Below are 21,870 nucleotides of genomic sequence, written 5' to 3' on the forward strand. Positions count from 1 at the left end.
AATTTTGAAGACAATCACTATTTTGATGCTTACATCAGATTTAATATATTTTTTTTTTTTTACTTGACCAATATAGCGGTAGCCTTCAACTTATACTGACACCTAGAGGTGTGGAGGTATAACAAGCAAAAGCAAAGCTGAATTTTCAGCAGCCATTACTTCAGTCTTAAGTCTCATGATCCTTCAGAAATCATTCTAATATGCTGATTTACTGCTCAAGAATCATGTATTATTATCAATATGTGAGAGACAAAAAGGATTACAAAGAAATAATAATAAAAAATAATTAATATGTTTATTCAGCGAGGACAAAAATTGATCAAAAGTGACAGCAACTACATTGATAACGCTACAAAAGATGTATATTTTAAATAAATGCTTCTCTTTTAAACTTTATATTCATCAAAGAAAGTATGAGGGTTTCAAAAAAAGAATAATATTTGAGCACCAATACAAATAATATTATTTAAGCAGCAAATCAGTATATTAGAATGATTTCGGCAGGATCATGTGACACTGAAGACAGGAGTAATGATGCTGAAATTTCAGTTTTATATATATACAAACATAAAACAGTTCTTTAAACTGTAGTCATATTTTCCTTGTTTTTAACTGTACTGTAATCAAATAAATGTAGCCTTGGTGAACATAAGTGAAGAAGAAAAAAAAATTCCAATCTTTTGTAGTGTATAAACTTTTTTTAAATACTATTTTGTGTGTGCAAAAATGTTTAATAAGGAAAAAGTTTTAAACTGGAATATTTCTTACTGTTGTTCTATATACAGCACAAAGTAAAACAAATTCACAATTGAACTACAGCTGCAAAGTATTTTCTGGTTATAGTGGTGCAGTAATTGCTCTGGCAAACACTAAATAGTCAAAACAGCCCTGCCATTTATGAGTTTGATTGGCAGGTGGGATATTGTCATATTTTCTGCCTTGATAGCGACGGTTCTGGTGGCACGAGCATGCACACAGTGCCTCCCATGGGAATGAAGCTGTCCAACAGCGCTGAAAAACAAGGGCTGCAGTGAGCTCTGAAGACAAGGGCTCTACTGTCACACACACACACTCCATCTATCACAGGTCACATATCAGCATCAATGACCATTCTGATAACTAATGAAAAGTGTCCTTCAAATGACCTCCCACTACACACACTCGCACACTTTTATCCGTCTCACTCCTGTGGTTTCTGATAATGAGTGTCATTTATTCTCAGCATTCAGATCGTGCAGCGCAAATTGGTCTCATCTCAAAAACGCGCGAGAGAGAAAATGAACCCAATGATTTGGTGGAAATTTAGGGACTTTACTTCTAAGGCTCGACTAAAGACATTAAAATTTCCATGAAAAGGACCTTTTGATCATCTTTTCTTCCCTATTGTGATGTATATTCAACTGAAACAATCTGTAATTGATTGTATTGTTGGATTATTGTCATTTGCTGCAATCACATGTGAGGGACAGGTTGGAGATTAATTATTGCCCAGCTATAAAAATTGTAAATTTTGATTTCATGGTAAGGAGAGGAGACAAACCAGCCATAAAAAATAGTGGGAGAAATTAAATCACTCAATAATATTAATGGTTGGACTTTATTTTGAAAGTTCAGTTTAGTACTAACTGTAAGTAACTTTGCAACTGCATGTCAACTAATTATCATTAACTTGCAAATACATATCTATATCTCTCAGAGTAGACTGTTAGGGTTGGTTTAGGGTTAGTAGAATAAGTTGACATATACTTGCAAAGTTTCTCATAATCAGTATGTTGCATGTTGTGGACCCATCAAAATAAAGTGTTAGAGTATTATTAGACTGTCTGCTTAATATCTTCTAATGACTCCTAGTTGACATAGTTGCAAAGTTACTGTTAGTAGAATGTCTAAAGTGGACTATCAAAATAATAGTGTTACCATATTAATATATATTAATGTATTGTAGACTGTGCATTCTGTGAATCTGTCTGGAATGTTTTTTTTTTATATGATTTAAGCTAAATAACCAGAATTTGCAATATAGCTGTTCTGTTTTCTTTTTGTTTGTTTATTGCTGATTTAAATGCTGGTGTTATTAAATATTTATTTTGATTTGTGTCATTTCTGCATTTAAGAAGATGTACTTGTATACCTAGAGTCTACACAGAATATAGAGGCCCTGAGGCATTATCAAACAATCACCTTTTACAAACACAATGGCTGAAATCAAAACATTAATTCCACCTGCCTAATATCGTGCAGGTCCCCCTTGTGCTGCAACTCTGATGCATTGAGACATGAACACCACAAGACCTCTGACCGTGTCCTCTGGTATCTGGCACCAAGTTTTCAGCAGCATATCCTTTGAATCCCGCATGTTGCGAGGTGGGGCCTCCATGGATTGGATTTATTGGTCCAGCACATCCCATAGATGCTCAATCGGATTGAGATCAGTGGAATTTAGAAGCAAAGGCAACACCTTGACCTCTTTGTCATGTCCCTCAAACCATTTCTGAACAATTTCTGCAGTATGTCAGGGTGCATTATCCTGCTGAAAGAGGCCACTGCCGTGAAGGGGTGTACATGGTCTGCAACCATCTTTAGGTAGGTATGTGTATAAGTAACATCCACATGAATGCCAGCACTGAAAGATTCCCAGCAGAACATTGCCTAGAGCATAACCCTACTTCCTCCATCCTGCCCTCTTCCCATAGTGCATTGTTCTGCTATCTCTTCCCCAGCCAAACAACGCAAACAGCCGTCCACCTGATCTAAGGGGGTTTCCGGCAGTGTCCGGGTCATCATGGGATTCTGATCGGTCTGTCCTAGGTGGCCATGACCCTGATTTAAGTTCACCACTTGTCCTTTCTTACACCAATTTTGATAAGTACTAACCACAGCATATCATTAAGGCCTTCTACAGACTGTGCAAATTCAGCAATCTTATAAGATCATTGCAAATCATACTGTGCAACATGATGTGCTGAAAAAGAGGAATCTGCGAAAGAGGAAGAGGAAAGAATTTGAGGTAAGCAGTTTTAAGTTTTAACGCCATGTCACGTTTATCAATATTCCATTTCATGTTGCATTTTTATTGGCTGGTCAGTAGACGTAGGTCATAGCAGCAAACACACTGTGCAATGATCATGCTGAATTTCTGACAATGTCAGAAACTTATCGTAGGCTACCTTTGCTCGCAAGATCTTGAGAATGGCCTTCTTTGGAGCTCTCTCACTGTACAACATAAGACCTCCGATTAGGAGAAAATCGCCACAATTGTTTTACGATGGCAATCTTTCGTGTAGGACAGCCGAAAATTTTGCAGGCTTAAGACCCCAGAAGACATCATTATTTAGCTCCCACCAAATAGTAAGAGCACCATTAGTGTTTGGGGTCTCACGTCTTGCGTCTTTTGCAGTGCCTCGCTCTGCAGCGCTCAAGTTAAAAGAAGTTCCGCTTTCGAAAAACATATCTCATGACATATTTTCTCCAGTCCACAGCCCGCCGCTCGCACTTTCAAAGAAAAAGCACATTCTGTGTGAATGGCCCCTTCGTGTGGTAAATGGCTCCACCTTGATGAAGTCCTTCCGTCAAACATTTACTGACAGAATCAACGAACGCCCTGCCAGACAAAATTGACACTCCAAAGCAGTTTGGGAAGATTTCAAACATTCTCCCACTTGTGTCAACAAACAATTTAAAAGCTCTTCTCAATTCTTTTCACATATCTCTCACACACCGGGTCTCACGCAACTGCAAATTTTTACACCACGAGCCACAATCTGTGTAAAATATCAGCTTCAAATAAAAATGGGTGTTAAGATGAAGGCATCTGTTCTGACAGACGTGAGACTGGCTCCAGCCTCAGAGATTCAGACGTATTCTTTGATGCTGTTGGTTTATTCTAAGATCTCAGTGTGTTCTTGCTAGTGCGTTGGTAGATGTTGGGCTTTCGCTCTGATTTGAGAGCAGTTGGGATATAGAGGTTTCAGAAGTATTGTTTCCCAGTCTGTCATCAACTACTGGGACTGATACGCCCTCAACTCAACAAGTCAGAGTTCAAAGGAAATCCAAGTTTTCTACTGGTAATTATAACACTGTGATTCCATTCATGTGCACTCATCTCGTAAATACAATCATTCTGATGTGATTTTAAAAGTGGCTTATAAAATTTCCAGCTTATCCCGGCCAAGAACCACCCACACAGACAGGTAGAATGGCATATAAAAAGACCCACCACAGTCAAGCTATTTATGTGATTTTTGGTGAATTTTATGTGAATAAACCTTATGATATAATAATAATAATAATAATACGTTTTATTTATATAACGATATGACAATTCTAGACCAAAAAAAGTAGTAGGACATTCCAATAATGGTGCAGCAGTCCATGAACAGATGTATAGACTATACCACACAAATTAGTGTAAAATATGTGCAAACATCCATTCACTCCATTGAGAAAGACAGAATTTACACACATTTCTCAAAGCAAACAAAGATGAATATATAGACTTTTCTGGCAACGAGGACATCAGGTTCACTTTAAACTAACTTTGAAGCTAAACTTTGAAAATCTTTCAAAATTGATGCCTCTAACTTGGCAAACTTTGGCAAATCTGGTGAGTCAGTGGTGTAGGCTTCATTTGAACATAACTCCATGTCTATGACTCAGAGATCTCATTTTAAGCCATTGGAGGTATCAAATGTTGCAGGTATAAACTGGTGTGTTTTTGCCAAAAATGGAATGCCAGAAAGAAGTTGGAACAGATTTGTTTTAAAATCTTCCAGAATTGTCCATTTATGTCTGTTGGGCATAATTCAAAGCATGGCAAAAAGTTAGTTCACTCAATTTCTGGATGCTAATCAGTGTAAAGTACCTGTTTATAACGGCAGCATGTTGGGCAATACAGACTTGCATTTCTATTATTTTTATTCATTATATGTAACTTGCATGTTTTAACTATATTCACCTTTTAATGAACAATAAAGGGGTCATGTGATATGGAATCAATGAAAATAGAGTTCAACCTGAACTCTATGTAAACCGGATCAAGTAAAAAACAGGCTTGAGCAGCCATAGTTGGAGTGGATTGACAAACAAATTGCCATTTCCTTTTTCCTTTTTTTGATCAAAAGACACATTAAATTGGATTCCAGTCCAATTTAACCCAGAGACCTCAAGTAATGATTCACCTCAGACTGTTCCAAAAGTCCCACAGTTGCCCACCAATCTGAGGCCAACTCTTCCTTTCTCTTTGCAACTCGTGGCTAATCCTTGAGTTTGACTGCATGAACCCAGACACAATGCTGCTTGTGATATTATCTCTTCTCACTTCCTGTGTCTCTCTCTTGCTGTCGCTCTCTAATCCTTCTCCAATGGATTATTAATTAAACATGCAAGACTCTAGAGCTTTACTTGACATCCTTTGGTTTACAGGCGAAAAGACGAGCAGATTGGTGTCAGAGCGGGTTAAGAAGCTTGATTCTGTGCACCTGTCTCTCTCTCCGCCTGTTGAGTGGCAATGAGACAGTTAGTGAAACAAAGCAAAAAATATATTGCTGTTACGCTAACCCTAATCTGTGCCCCCAATTAAATGGTGACAGACCACGACTTCCATTGTCCCAGGATCCAGTACTGACAATAGAAATTTGCTTAGTGTGATTAGGACACCACGTGAATCTGTCTCCGCACCCAAATCTCTCTTCCAAATGATTGGCAGCCTTAATTAAGAAGTGGCTTTGTTTTTTTCTTTCTTGCTACGAATGAATGAGGGAGTAATGGACAACGGAGAGAGAGAGAGAGAGAGAGATCGAGAAAATGCAGATTTCGGTTCCAAAACATAACCCACTTTCCGCCTCGGCATGTAATAATGGGTTGTCTGGGGAATGAAAACAATAAAAGAGTGCGTGATGTGGGAGGGTACGAAGAAGGGTTATTTCAGATGGGAATGCTGAAGACTTATCCGGAACAAAAAAGCTGAACGTTGAAGTCCATTCTAGGTTCGCCCACTGCCGTCACATCTTCTCTGCAGTAACCAGGCCTACCAGACCCATGAGGAAGATGTTATTACTGAACAAAACCTTTGTTTCTTGCTTGTTAACGCCCTCTGTGGTATAAAAATAGTGCCAGAAAGCATCTGATGTGGGAGGATTTCTCAAATATTCTGTTTTCATTCGCCTTTCTTTGCCACAACCTTCCCAATGCCTCTTCTTCCTGTTTCTGTACTCTTCTGAACACTGAAACCGGGACTGCATCATCACAATGCGTCACTACAAATTACTCAAGGTCACGAATTGCATAAAATTGACAGAGTGCTTCCAGTCACAACACCAAACGCTCCAGAACGTCCCTCAAACATTTGCACCTAATCAGCAGTTAAGAAGCAAGTTCAGCCTTATGTGAAATCAATCGAGCTTTCTCTATAAATAAGACAATCCCTTTGGATTCACCTTGACTGCCAACATCACTTTGGCAAGAGAAACAGTAAGTATCTCAGAAAAGGTCAATTATTCCTCTACAGTAGCCAAAAGAAACGGCAAATGAATACAGTAACTGAATAGCTGTGTGGTTTAGTGAGGAGAGGTGTGCTTTTCGCAGAATTCCATGATATAAACTCGCAGCTATGAGTTATAAAGTCAGAATTGCATGATATATATTCACAGCTCTCACTTTTTTTCTCACAACTGCAAGTTTATATCTTGCAATTCTGACTTTATTTCTCAGAATTGCATCCTTATTTTTCACAACTACGAGCTCATGTCTTTCAATATTGACTTTATTTCTCAGAAGTGTGAGCTGATATGACTTGTAACTCGCAATTGTGAGCATTTGTAGGAGTTTCGCTTTCAGAAGCCAAATTTCTGGGGGGAGAGTATTAAAATGACTCAGGCAACGCGATTTACTAACGTTTGTGCTCGTCAAATTACTGGTATGTGTGCCATTATTTAACACCCAAAAAAGCATGTGGTAATTTGCATTGCTCTTGGTAGTTGATGTTCATTTCGGAAATGATCTGGCTGCATCTGTGTTCTTTAATGTGCGCACTGTCAGTAAATCACCCGCAGAGTTTTCCCCTCTCATCTGCGCTTTTATGGAATTGTGTTCTAGTGCTAATTTGCCCCGTTTAGTAAATCTGGCCCAATTTTTATTTTTTTTTATTTAAAAAGATTTCTCCTTTTAATTTGAGCTTTGTCAAGCCCACATTCAAAGTTTGCCTTGACATACGTTCCTTTTTTCAGTTATCACTGCAATTATTTAATTGCAATCCTATATATACGTAAATGTGAAGTGATTATTTGATTGGATGAGGCCATATTTGACATCATTATTGCCCTAGTTTCACTCATAGTGTCTCCAGTCATAACAACATCTGTGACGCACTGACTGTATCCTCAACAAAAGTCCCAGACGTGAAGAGGAGGGGTGTGAGGTCACGGGTCATGGAAGGAGGGGTCGAGTCTATGATCTTCTCTATGTCTCCATATGCACAGACCTTATGTAGCTCTGCCCCTTTTTAGTATTGTGCCCGTTGTCTTCTGTCATCCATTTGTATTTCCACAGCATGCAGGAATCTGTGGAAGAATGTGTGTCTTCTAAAAGCTCTGCATGTTTTTGCATTCCAGAAAATTCTCCACATTCTCCATCCTTTGCGTGGTTATTAATTAAATATTTGGGTTAATTTGTTGATGCTTTCAGCTGCCAATTAGAGTGTAGTACTCTCAGCTCTATTTAACACCATGTTGAAATCCATGAGATTTTGCTTCAAAAACAGCACAGGAAGTGTGCAGATTCCATCTGGATCTGGTCTCTACATGCCCTTGAATAGACCTCTCTTTAGTGGGTGATGGTGCCCACTTCACTGTCCACTGGAGGGGTTGCCGGTGGGAAAAAGAAACAGCTGTTATCCCAGGTGTTACAGTATGCTGACACACTTGACAAAGTCACCTTCCCCTCTGACTTCATGCCAAGGTGCAGACGGGTGAATAAATAATACCAACTCTTCACATGATAGTTGTCCATACACAGATAAAAGCAGTTGATCTTGAGTCTAAAAGCAGTGCATTGATACAGAATATTCCAAAATATTGTGTTTCTTCACATTCAAATGAAATTAAAAAACTGTCTGATGCATGTTAACATGTTCTGTTTTCTATACAATGGAAGTGAATGATAAACAGTGGAGCTTCAAAAATGAGAAATTATCATCACTTAAGTATCAAAGTACTATTAGGGCTGTTTTTTTGAAAGTTTTCATTAATTAACCCTATGCAGTATAATGCCATTTATATTGGTAAAAACATTTTTAAACCTGTGTTCAGATGCATTGTGCCAGGTTTGATTACATTGACATCACTGGTTCTCACATTTTGCGAGTGAATGTGTGACAGTGAGTAAATGATGGCAGAATTTACATTTTTGGGTGAACAGCTCCTTTATATTGGTTAGACAATTGTTTAGACAAGGGGCATTTGCCAAACTAGGAAGAACCATCAGTACCTCTAAAGGACATGAGAAGGTGAGTTTCGTGTTTTTTTCCTGTGCGTGTGTGTGTGTGTGTTAGGAATGGGTGTGAGGAGGCACTGAGGATGCCAGTGTCTTCTGCAGCTCTGGAGTCTCAAACTCTTGCACCCTCGTACTTTCCATGTTGCCACGGTAGCAGCTGGAGTTCAGCCAATTTGTCATCAAGATGAGAATGAGATTGTGTATGTGTGTGTGTGTGTGTGTTGTGTGTGTGTGTTTCCATTTAGCATGTCTGTCACAACTGCAGCAAAACTGAGGGCGTTGGTGGTGGTTGCAATTAGTTGTGAAGATATTTTGAATTGTTATGAGCATATGAGGTTGCTAGGGTGTTTGAGGTGGTTGCTAGGGCACTGCTATGAAGTTGCTAAGGAATTTTAAGCTATTTTGTATATTGCTACAGTATGTTGTTGCTGAGGGTGTTCTGGGTGGTTGCAAGGGCACTGCTTCAGAGCTGCTACAGTGTTTTGAGTGATTTAGCACATTGCTATGTGGTTGTCATGTCATGTTATACAGTTGCTAAAGCATTCTAAGTGGGTTTTATGGTGTTGTTAGTGATTGTGAGTATTCTGGTAGGTATTTTGAGTAGTTATGAGCACATTGCTGTGTGGTTATTATGGCACTGCTACGCAGCTGCTAGGGCATTTTGAGTGGTTAAGCACATTGCTACAGTATGTGGTTGCTAGGGTGTTCTGGGTGGTTGCCAGAGCGCTGCCTAGCAGTCGTTAAAATGTATTGGGTGTTTTTAACATGTTACTAGTGTTTTTTAGAGTGTCGGTGATAGTTGCTATGGTATTTTGAGTCGTTATGAGCATGTTGCTATGGTGTACTGGATGGTTGCTAAGGCTCTCTTATGAAGCCGTTAAAGGATTAGTTCACTTTTAAAAAAAACATTTGCTGATAATTTACTCACCCCCATGTCATCCAAGATGTCCATGTCTTTCTTTCTTCAGTCGAAAAGAAATTAAGGTTTTTGATGAAAACATTTCTCCATATAATGGACTTCATTGGGACCCAAACGGTTCAAGGTCCAAATGACAGTTTCAGTGCAGCTTCAAATGGCTTTAAACGATACCAGACGATGAATAAGGGTCTTATCTAGCGAAACGATCGGTCATTTCAAAAATAAATAAAAAAGTTTAAGTTTTATAAGCACAAATGCTCGCCTTGCTCTGTTCTGTGATGCGCGTTCATGACGTCACGTAATACGCAATGACGTTGAAAAGGTCACGGTTGACTTAGGCGGAAGTACCGAGTCAGTGTTTACAAATGTGCGGAAGGAGGACCATATACACATATTCAAATGTCTTTGTGTCAGTTTATCGTTTAAAATGCCCATTTCGTGTGCGTATCCTGGGTGTTTTAATATTAAAAAGCCTACTGACTCGGCACTTCCGCCTACCTCAACCGTGACCTTTTCCACGTCATTGCGTATTACGTGACGTCATGAACGCGCATCACAGAACAGAGCAAGGCGAGCATTTGTGCTTATAAAACTTAAACTTTTTTATTTATTTTTGAAATGACCGATCGTTTCGCTAGATAAGACCCTTATTCATCGTCTGGTATCGTTTAAAGCCCTTTGAAGCTGCACTGAAACTGTCATTTGGACCTTGAACCGTTTGGGTCCCAATGAAGTCCATTATATTGAGAAATGTTTTCATCAAAAACCTTAATTTCTTTTCGACTGAAGAAAGAAAGACATGGACATCTTGGATGACATGGGGGTGAGTAAATTATCAGCAAAAGTCTTTTTAAAAGTGAACTAATCCTTTAAGGTGTTTTGAATGTTTTAGCACTTTGGTACAGTATGCGGTTGCTAGAGCACTGCCATACAGTTGCTAAGTTGTTTTGAGTGCTTTAGCACATTGCTCTGTGGTTGCCAGGCCATGTTATATAGACGGTGTTCTGGGTGTTTTAACATGTTACTATGTGGGTTTTATGGTTCTTTTTAGGGTGTTGTTGGTGGTTACAAGTAGTTGCTAAGTTATGAACAAGTTGCTATGTGGTTGCTGAGGGTGTTCTGGGTGGTTGCTTAGGCACTGCTATGCAACTGCTAAGGTGTATTTAGTGTTTTAGCACATTGCAGTGTGGTTGTTAGGGTGTTTAGGGTGGTTGCTAGGGCACCGCTATGCAGTTGCTAAGGTATTTTGAGTAGTTTCTAAGTGGTTGCTTACAGACTCAAGTACAGTAATCTTTTTTTTTTTTTTCTTTCCCCCCTCAATGCCAAGCAAAAATCCTAGGTCTAGTAAGAAAACTTTCTTCAACAATCCACATAATTTGTGGTATCATTCATGTCCATATGGCAAACAATATAAACAATAAATTACACTTAGCTTAGTGTTAATTAGCCTATTCTAAGTTCACTAAAGTCAGTCTTTTATTCTTTTTTCCCCGTCTGCAGACGCCTCCATTCTTAACATCTGAATGCTAAGAGAAAATAATATTGGAGATATTAAAGGCATGGAAAAATATGTTGCCCTGGAGATAGAGTTGTGAGGAAAGTATGCGGCTGAGAGACGGGTGACGGGCACCTAAACACCAGGTGACAGGATCTGACAGGGTGGGCAAACCCCGCTGGCACCACACCATCTGTCCTGTAAAGGCTTCTGGGAGCGGCAAAAGCAACAATGCAGTGACAGCACCTGGAGGTGCAGATGACAGGTCCGGCATGCTATCCCACGATGCCTCACAGGTGAACGCAGCACAGGGATGCAGTAGTGTGAGATCTCTCAAGGCTGTCTGTTCAGATGCAGGACGGGAAGGAGACGTGCAGCCTGTGCATGTGAAGATGATCAGTGTGCAGAATGTGGAGCAACATTTTATGACAAGACAAGACTCCCACATGCAAACACAGCAGCCCACCATTCCAAGCGCACAGCGACGCTGCCGGGAAACTAAAATGGCAACTAGAACCAAAACAGACGTCCTCTTGATTTTAACAAAGCATATGTCTCAGGATTTTATTCTTCCAGTGTGAGATCAATGTTTTCACCTAACAATTTGCTATAAATAAATATCAATAGCCTATTTTTTTCTCGATTTTCTCAGTCTGTCTCTTCACATAAAATTTACTCTCATCATATACAATTTAGAATGTCAACAAAAAAACAATCTCACAACTCACAATTAAGAAAATGAATTTTCAAAGATCGTAATTATTTAAAAAGTGATCTATATAAACAATTGTAGCTTTATTGAGAATAAGAGACTAATACACACACACTACTGTTCAAAAGCATGGGATTAGTAAGGTTTTTTTTTTTTTTAATGAGAAAAAAAAGTCTTTAAAGGAGTTTCTTCTGCTCACCAAGACTGCATTTACTTGAACAGTAAAAACTGTAATACCATGAAATATTATTGTTATTTAAAATAACTGTTTTCTTTTTTGAATATATTCATGTGATTCAAACCTGAATTTTCAGCATCATTACTCCAGTCTTCAGTGTCACATTATCTTTCAGAAATCATTCTAATATTATGATTTCCTGCTCAAGAAACATTTCTGATTATCAATGTTGAAAACCGTTCTGCTCAATGCTTTTGTGGAAATTGTGATACGTTTTATTTTCCAGAATTTTTTGATGAATAGAATGTCCAAAATAACCGCATTTATTTGAAACAGTTATCTTTATTGTGACTTTTGATAAACTTTATGCATCCTTGCTGAATAGACAGAGCACTTTCATTATGCATTTTACTTGCTTGCTATAATTATGTCAGCTGAGGTAGATACACTAAATATTGAAAATACTGTCCAAACGAAGATTCAGTTTCAACAGTCATTCTAACGGTAGAATCTGAACATCAAATTAAAAAAGTATGCACAGTGTGAGCACGATGTCTTCAAAGCCTCTGAAGACAGTAAGGCGGCTGTACAGAGGGAAAGCGTTTGAGAGAATGAATAGCCCAGCGATTGCCCTCTGCTGCCCTCCTTCATAACATCAACCACCTACTCTTGCTCTTTTCTGCTGACTCTGGTGGGCTGCTGGGGTTACAGGACACTGTTCTAGTGCAATCCATTGTTCTGTAGTTTTTCTACCTATCACTATCTCTGTATCTCTAACATCTCCTGTGCTTTGGCTACAACTCAGTGTCATGCAAAAACTGTATCAGATGGTTGCAGCTAAGCTGGATTTTGTAGGTTCTCTGGGTTTAACGCTGACTTGTGTCATTTATTGATGTTAAAATCCCATCGCAAATTAATGTGCAGAGATACAGTATGCCTGCTTATTGATTCCCCTGAAAAACTGTAAACTGACATCCCAACTGGCCTTACATTGTCTCAAGTAATGGCCTGAGTTTGGGGCTGTTTATTTAAACAATGTAAGACCGGAAAAGCTGTGTAGAAATGGATGGGTAGATAGTTAGACTTGCATTTGGGAATATTTAGAGTGTCAGTAATTGTTAACACTTTACAATACGGTTTATTTGTTAACATTAGATAAATAGTTTACATGAACCCACAATGGAAAATACGGTAACACTTATGTTAACACTTTATTTTAAGAACCAATTCTCATTTCTCAATATTAACTACAGCATGCATATTACTAGTTTATTGGCTGTTTATTAGTACTTATAAAGCACATATTAATGTCTTATTCTGCATGAGTCATGACCAGTGTTGGGGAAAGTTACTTTTAAAAGTAATGCATTACAATATTGCGTTACTCCCTAAAAAAGTAACTAATTACGTTACTTAGCTACTTTTTATGGAAAGTAATGCATTGCGTTACTTTTGCGTTACTTTTTAAATATGAGCAGGGCTTATTTTTTTTTTAATACAATAACTTCTAATTATAGCAAATGTAAAAGCCCTTTCACACCAAAAAGTTTAATGAATAAACCTCAGGCTGAAGGAAAAGTAAATTCACGTCTGTAAAGTAGAACAATAAGAAGGTTTAACACTCTTCAGCAATAAAAAACAATGAAGCACAATTGTTAATTTATCTAAAGTCATTTTTGGCTTATTAGTATGGTTGAACTGGATCATCAAAGGTCAGCAGCAAAGACATTGGTTAATAAAATGGAATTAGATATGTGTTGTTTAACATATATAAGTATTGTAGGTTTGTGTCATATTCTGAGTTTGCATTTCACTGTTTTTAATTCATTTTGATGAATACTAAATCTGTCTGTTGCAAATGGGATGAATTAAGGCACATTCACATTTAGTCTAGAACTACAGTAACAGCATGTTCACACAGCGCACTGTCAGTCAATAAATGGGAAAAAAGTAACTGGAGTTACTTTTTTGAAAAAGTAACTCCGATATTTTCTTGTAAATTAAAAAAGTAATGCGTTACTTTACTAGTTACTTGAAAAAAGTAATATTATTACATAACTCGCGTTACTTGTAATGCGTTACCCCCAACACTGGTCATGACCATATTTTAGATCCCTTAATCCACCCCATACCTAAACTTAACAACTACCTTACTAACTATTAATAAACAGGAGATTTAGGCAAAAGTCATAGTTAACAGTGGGAACTGGATCTTAAAATAAAGTGTTGCCAAAACACCTCTAAAGTTACTAATGCTAATTTCAGCAGTTACTAATACATATTACACTGTTAATATTATTTAATGGGCTTGAGCTAACATTTTATTTCAGTTTTTACTTATACCAAAGATTAATAAATACTGTAACAAATCAATTGCTCACTGTTAATGAATGATAGTTAATGTATTAACTAATTGGACCTTACTGTAAAGTGTTCGCAAATTACTCTAATTTGTGGGAAGATTTTGACTTCACATTGTCACCACTGACCAATCACAATCAAAATTTTCAGAGAATCGGGTAACAAACACATATCTGACACAATATTGAACAATACAGTCATTTATTCAGGAAAATCCTTCCTTTTATTGCTATGCCTTCTTCAGCAGATGGAAATTTAATAGTGCAATGGTGTTTAACATCACAAACAAAGCTGGAAGCATTTCCTTTGGAAGTGGCCAAAGAACAATGGCATATGGCAAAGAACTATTTTACGTGTTTGATATAGTAAAGGCCTATTGTGTGTTTTTCAACTGTAAATGTCAAAAGACAGTAAGCAAGAGCAACAGGTGTTGTAAATCAAAGCAGAAATATGCGAGTGAGCAAACTGTACATGCTTCATAGGGAAGAGCTTCCAAAGGCCAAAGGAAAACCAATGTGAGAATGCATATGCCTTTGAATATGTGGAATGAAGGATGAGATTTCAGAGCTAAAATGAAGAGAAAAATTATCACTGAATAATGAATTAACTCATATGGCTTTGGAAGACTTGGAATACAGAGTCATACTGACCACTTTTATGGTATGTTCTATGCATTTATGTATTTATTTGAAGCTTGACAGCCATGGTAACTATGAACATCATTGTACGAACAGTATGCAGGTTTAGAACGATAGAAATAAAGACAAAATTGTCATTTTTGGGGTGAGCTATTCCTTTAAAACCTGGCAGTACCTCGTGCGCAACCCTACTGTGTCCTTGAACGCATTTTCTGAAATGCCCACTCACTTTCATTTGGATTACTGCAGTGAGAGACCCTCTGTAACCTTCCTCGCCCCCAATCGCAGCCACACACACACACACACACACACACACACGCTGTCAGAGTGTCAGTGAAGTGAACTTGCACTCAGGTCTCATTACCTCCCACACACCCCACTGTGTGATGCCGTAATCTGACAGTATAAAGGAAGCTTCAAAGCTTCGACTTTAACGTCGCAACATGCAGTAAGCTTTCCGAAAACCACCAGTAAACAGCCCAACATGTACTCTGACAAAATATAAATGCCAACAAATAGACTCAGATCAGTTCACTTAGTTAAATGTATAACTGTAGTTTGCATTGGTCTCTTTAATTAAGTTTATTCGTTAACTTTGGCTCAAGATGCTGGGATAAGATCCAGCATCCCCATGACCCTACACAGGACAAGTGAGGGATCAATGGATGGATGGATTTTTGCTGTTTAACAGTCTTCACACATTTATTTGCTGGATACAGCATTGAAACTGATCCAGGAGCTCAAAAATCCTTCCTAAAACTACAACACGACCTGACGAGCAAAGCCAGATCAGCTACAGCGATCATATTTGAAGTCACGAAAGCAAGAGACTTTAAACAAGCAGAAAAATGTAAATACGGTGGTGATATACAGGAGAGTGACAGAAGCAGATCCTCGGGGCATAGCTCTTCATATTCCTTTACTCCCTGAGTCTCAGCTAAAATGAAATACTAGATTTGATTTATATGAGATATGAATCCATGTATGAATAAACAGATTTGTCTAACAGTAAATAGTGGATGGATTATCTAGCAGAGAGTCAACTTCATAAAGCAAAATGCACAAAACTGTATCAACAATGAATAGATTGCCTTATGATCACAATATATTATGATTACTTTTTTGATTAGTTCACTAATAAACTTATAGTTTCTTAAATTGTTAAAAACAAATATTCAGTCATTTTCACGTTGTTCAATGCTTTCTTTCTTCCCCAAAGTAAACAAAGATGATGTTGGGCAGAACCTCAGCGACTGACAGTTTCAGTCACCATTCACTTTCACTGCAAATTTGTTCTATACAATGAAAGTGAATAGTGACTGAGACTCGTAGTCTGCCTGACATCTCCTTTTGCCTTCTACAGAAGAAAGTCATACGGTTTTGGAGCAACATGAGGGTGAGTATCCTAAAAAAAAATATTAATAATAAAATGTACGTCATGGCTTAACTTTACATTAAAAAAAACAAAAACAAACAAAAAAACACTTACTGATGGATTGAGCATTTATGAAATAGCCTACAGCTTCATATTCATACTGCCAAGTAGATATTTAAGAACTTCTAACATTTAGAAAGCAACATCGTCTGTCATAATGTAATATTAGTCTTCACGTGATGTTACCAAGATCCAAATAAATACACTCGAATCTCAAATCACCAATGCATTTTCTCTCTTTTCTTTCTACAAATCTTCTGTATTAAACTGTCAGCCGTCACAAGATCAACTAGTCACCGTTATAAATTCAAGTAAACGTCTATCAAACTTGTTAAACTTTCCAGTTCATGCATGTCAGATCAGAATGCATCTGATTTAATTGTTCTGTATTTCTCAGGACAGATTGTGTGAGAGTAAATAGACTTGGACTCTATGGTTGTGTGCAATCAAAGTCTCGTGTCTTACCTGTTGGCCCCTCCAGACTTTCCGCACAGACCCTGGCGAGGAGGAACAGAAGAACAGCGCACAGATTCATAGCAGCGTTTAGTCCAGCAGGTAAAGGCAGGTGAAATACAGTCAGCGAGTGTGGTAGAGAGTGGTAAATATCCTGCTGCTGCGCCACTGAGTTTCATCCAGAGACGCGCAGCGCGGACCCCAGATCTGCCCGCTGACGTCACCACAAACTATTAAACCCCTCTCAACTCCGCGAGCTCTAGTACCCTACCTAGTGTGCGAGGAAGGGCCATGGCGCCTCCCTGTGTTTATTCGCCAAACATCACCAGTCAGCTGCGGCAGAGATTGAGGCAAACCGATATCATCAATGCAAGGTGCGTTGACGCGCAATTATCGTCGGTGCTAGTGGAGAGGTTAAAACTGCAGTTGTTGTTTTAAATTATTAACACAAATTAAGTGCGCATTTCCCTGCAGACTGTTTGTTCAAAGAGGAAGCTCACGTTCTTAATCGACTATGAAATTGCCATTACAAGAACACCCTATCACAGAAAGAGAAAAATAAAATATAAAAAAAAAAAAAAAAAAAATGAGAGGCACTAGTTCGTGGATCGGTTAAAAGTCGTGCTAATTTTAATTCGAGTAAAAGCAGAATGGAGAACAATAATTAGAACCCAAGAGCAGTTGTACACAAACTTAAAATATGCAATATTTTGCTACAAAGAGCCATTGCTAGGAGGTCGACAAAGAACTCTTCCTTATCCTTTTCTTATCCCCTTAACCATTTTCACTGACTATGGCTGCAGTAGCCTCTGTGAGTTTTTTATGTTGTTTCAGGGTGCTTCTCAAACTGGATCCTACCAAGGCTGCGTCCTTCCTAGTTCAGTCCTTCAAAGTCTTGTAGGCTAGAGTCCTCATCGGCATATAAACGCTAGAATAAGACGGTCTAGTACAGGGGTGGGCAAACTTGGCCCTTCCAGGCCACTTTCCTTCAGAGTTTAGCTCCAAGCCTAATCAAACACAACTGAACCAGCTAATCATTGTCTTCAAGACTACTAGAAGGCTACAGGCAGGTGAGTTTTATCAGGGTTGGATCAAATCTCTGCAGGAAAGGGCCAAGTTTGCCCATCACTGGTCTAGTAAGTGCGCGTGGCTATGTCACATATGTTCCCACCCTCACCGTCACGGCACAAGAACACTAATAAAACTTAGTTTTGAAAAAAAAAAAAAAACCTTTGTATTACAAATCTTTATATTATTTGGCTTTCTATTAATGCAATACAATGAAAAACCGCCGTCTATAATCTCCATGTGGCTTAAATTATTGTCAGTTTAGCATTTAGTAAGTAATTTACACCAAAACAAAAAGTAACATCTACCCTTTCATGTCCGAAAACATTATTTTTGTCTTCGATTTCATAATAAATTCAGACAATCTCATTACTGACTTGTTTTTCATCAGTTTATTTTCATGAAATGGAATGGGTACAAAGGATTGTAGGGTGATTGAAGGTAGCGGAGGATACATCCAGGGCTGGACTGGGACAAAAATTCGGCCCTGGCATACGATCAGAATACTACCCATCTTTGCACGCTCTTGAATATGTATACCAGCTCCTATTCCATAAAAGCACTAAAGCCATATAATAATAGATAGGAAAGAGTGAGAGTTGACACATTAAAAACTTCTAAAAAGTGTAATTTATTAATATAATAAAACTATAATCCACACTGATGAATCCTAAAACTATAGGCCTATATAGTTATGACATCCATCTTGTATGTGTCACGGTTCATAGAATCACTGTCTCATCTTTGCTTGTCTGTTGTGGTGTGTCCTAGCTCGTGATCACGGGCTGATCTGTCCCAGCTGTGGATCATTACTGGGTCTATTTAAGATCTACTCACGCTCTTCTTATTGTCAGATCCTCAGAGTTTCTCGGTGTTCCTGTTTCCCGATCTGTCTTCTGGTCTCTGCCCTGTCTTCGGAGGATTCCTCGGCTGGTTGTGACTGCCCATTGCGTCCCTGCACCCGGTTCCATCCACGCTGTGCACGAGCTTCACCTTTCTAGTGACTTCGTTTGTTCTCTCAATAAACTGTTGTTTATCCGCAATTGAATCCTCCTCTTGATTACATAACAGAATGTGCCTGTGTGTTTGAGGAAGAAAGGGAAGAGACATGATAAATTGTTGATCAGATGATCACTGTTTCCCATAGTATAGCATTAAATAAACTCTAAACTTACTTAGTCAAATTTGTAAACTCCTTGGATGAACCTTTAAAAGCATAAGAAGGCACCCCGTGTGTGTGTGTGTGTGTGTGTGTGTGCAGTGGTGTATAAAGTACCCGAAAGCCATACTCAAGTAAAAGTACAGGTGTCTTACCAAAAATGACTTTGGTAGAAGTTGAAGTCTTCGTTTAGAATATTACTTGAGTAAAAGTCTTAAAGTATATGATATTTATTGTACTTAAGTACGAAAAGTATTTTAAAAAATCTTTAATGTACTTAAGTATTGAAAGTAAAAGTACAAGCAAATGCAAAATGGAAAAGAAGCAAATAAATATATATATGTATATATATATATATATAAATATTCATACAGCTTTAGTAGCAAGATTGTGTAAGAAAACATCTCTGGAATCTGCATCTGAAATAGCATTAAGATGTATTTATTTACACAGTTTATGTATCTCAGAGGGGACATGGATGCATTTAATTCAAGGCATTAATGTTTGCCTACAGAACCACCACTGGCTCTGCACCCCTTTACCCAAATTCTTTACTTCAGACTTATGTGCCCTCTAGAAGCTTGCGTTCTTCAAGTGAACAACGAATTATTGTACCATCCCAAAGACACAGAAAAACACTTTCAAGGACTTTTTCATTAACTGTTCCCATCTGGTGGAATGACCTGCCCAACTCGATCCGAGCAGCCGAATCCTTATCCATCTTCAAGAAACGGCTAAAAACTCATCTGTTCCATCTTTACTTGACCCTCTAACTCTAGCACTATCTATTCTAATTGTATTTTATCTATGTCTTTTTATTAAAAAATAACAATAATAATAATAATTATCTGTACTGCGTTAGGCTAACCAAGACTTGTAATAGCACTTGCACGTTGTTGTTCTTTTGTTGGTTTTGATTGCTTCTTATGTCCTCATTTGTAAGTCGCTTTGGATAAAAGCGTCTGCTAAATGACTAAATAAATAAAAATAAATAAAATTTAAACTGCAGTTACAGATGCATAAATAGGCCTAATGTTGTGTTTTAACAATAAACGTTGAATACTGATATTTGAAATAATTTAAAACATGAAAAAAAATTGTCAAAATGTGAAATTAAAACCGCTAGTAGGTGACAGCAAAGACTTTGGTGACAGAAAGTGACCATTAATGAGTGAGTCATTGAGATTCAACCGATTCATTCAGGAACAGAGCATTTGACTGTGTTAATGAGTGAATCACTGAATCATTTATTCAACTGATTCATTCAAACGGCTGATTCATTCAGGAACAGAGCATTTGACTGTGTTAATGAGTGAATCACTGAATCATTTATTCAACCGATTCATTCAAACGGCTGATTCATTCAGGAACAGAGCATTTGACTGTGTTAATGAGTGAATCACTGAATCATTTATTCAACCGATTCATTCAAACGGCTGATTCATTCAGGAACAGAGCATTTGACTGTGTTAATGAGTGAATCACTGAATCATTTATTCAACCGATTCATTCAAACGGCTGATTTATTCAGGAACAGAGCATTTGACTGTGTTAATGAGTGAATCACTGAATCATTTATTCAACCGATTCATTCAAACGGCTGATTCATTCAGGAACAGAGCATTTGACTGTGTTAATGAGTGAATCACTGAATCATTTATTCAACCGATTCATTCAAACGGCTGATTCATTCAGGAACAGAGCATTTGACTGTGTTAATGAGTGAATCACTGAATCATTTATTCAACCGATTCTTCCAAAAATCGGATTCATTCAATAAGTACACCGTCCATTGCTCAGAGACGCAAAACAGTGCTGTGATCTTTGTTTGGAATTATTTTCTTTGGCAAAATGTAGCAAAAACAAGCAATAAGTCTAAAATGTAAGTCACTTATTGCTTACTGGACTTGTTTGAAATGATTATTAAATGTGTTCATGCTGATATCTGCAGAAAAACGGTACTCTTTGTGTGATATTACTTTTACTTTACTTACTTTTGTCATTTAGCAGACGCTTCTGTCCAAAGCGAATTACAAATAAGAAAAAGTAACTAAAACTAAAAAGTTACAACTCTATAAATACTATATACCCACATATTTAAGAAAATAAAGAAATTAAATAAAATTGACACATGCATATAACAACATTTCAATAATAAACATATAAATGAAAAAATTAAATAAAAAGCGATACTACTATCCCTTGCCGGTGTCCCTGCCCGGTGGAGTCGCATGGTAGAGTCGATGGTCTTTATAGATATAGATATAGTCCAGGTGATATGTGCAAAATTTAGAAGTTAACTATATTATATAAATATAAAAAGCATACAGAAGCATTTTTGCCGTATTATTACTATTATATAGTAATAATTATATAGTATTATTACTTCGTTACAATAGACCACTGTGTGTGTGTGTGTGTGAGAGAGAGAGAGCCCAAAAGGGGAGATGTTTAAAGATGTGATTGGGTCAGCCCAATGTCAATTAAGAAAATAAGCAATGGGCTGCTGATTAAATGTCTCATGGGCCGGTCTGTCTGGGGGGAAAAAATCCACAGTGCCGTCAACTATTTAGGCAGAAAAAACTATAGGCTGCTAAGTGTTTTATGGGCCGATCAGACAAACATGGTATGAGAAGATGTATAGGCCCGGCCCAAAAAGTACGTCGGCCCAGCGGGAAAATGCCGGTCTGCCAGATGGCCAGTCCGCCCCTGGATACATCCCATGCATCCTTCGATTTCAGCTGAATGAAGGACACGAAACGAAGGCTGCCCTCCGAGGTTTGATGACGTGGCAGCCGAGATATGCAGCCTTTCGTAGGATGCAACCTTCCGTTTGAGAAACACCCATAATCTAACAGCGTGCTCAGTTCTTCTCATATAGAGGAGTTTAGATCCAACCCTTCTCAGAGACACACGAACCAGATTATGAAGGCTTTAAAGGATTAGTTCACTTTTAAAAAAACTT

General features: G+C 38.0%; 1 protein-coding gene across 1 annotated transcript in view; it reads right to left on the minus strand.

Annotated features, from left to right (window-relative positions):
* The window catches only part of LOC306885840 (receptor-type tyrosine-protein phosphatase U-like), a gene marked incomplete at its 5' end in the record, with an annotated part of 272,816 nt that extends 256,056 nt beyond the window's left edge, over positions 1 to 16,760 (minus strand). The window contains one exon of the mRNA XM_079442620.1: positions 16,691 to 16,760. Within this exon, the coding sequence (XP_079298746.1) occupies positions 16,691 to 16,760 (70 nt within the window). The remainder of the gene's footprint in view (positions 1 to 16,690) is intronic.
* Between the last annotated feature and the right edge of the window lie 5,110 nt (positions 16,761 to 21,870).

The sequence above is a fragment of the Barbus barbus genome (genome assembly GCF_936440315.1).
Source record: "Barbus barbus genome assembly, chromosome: 19".
Taxonomy (NCBI): domain Eukaryota; kingdom Metazoa; phylum Chordata; class Actinopteri; order Cypriniformes; family Cyprinidae; genus Barbus; species Barbus barbus.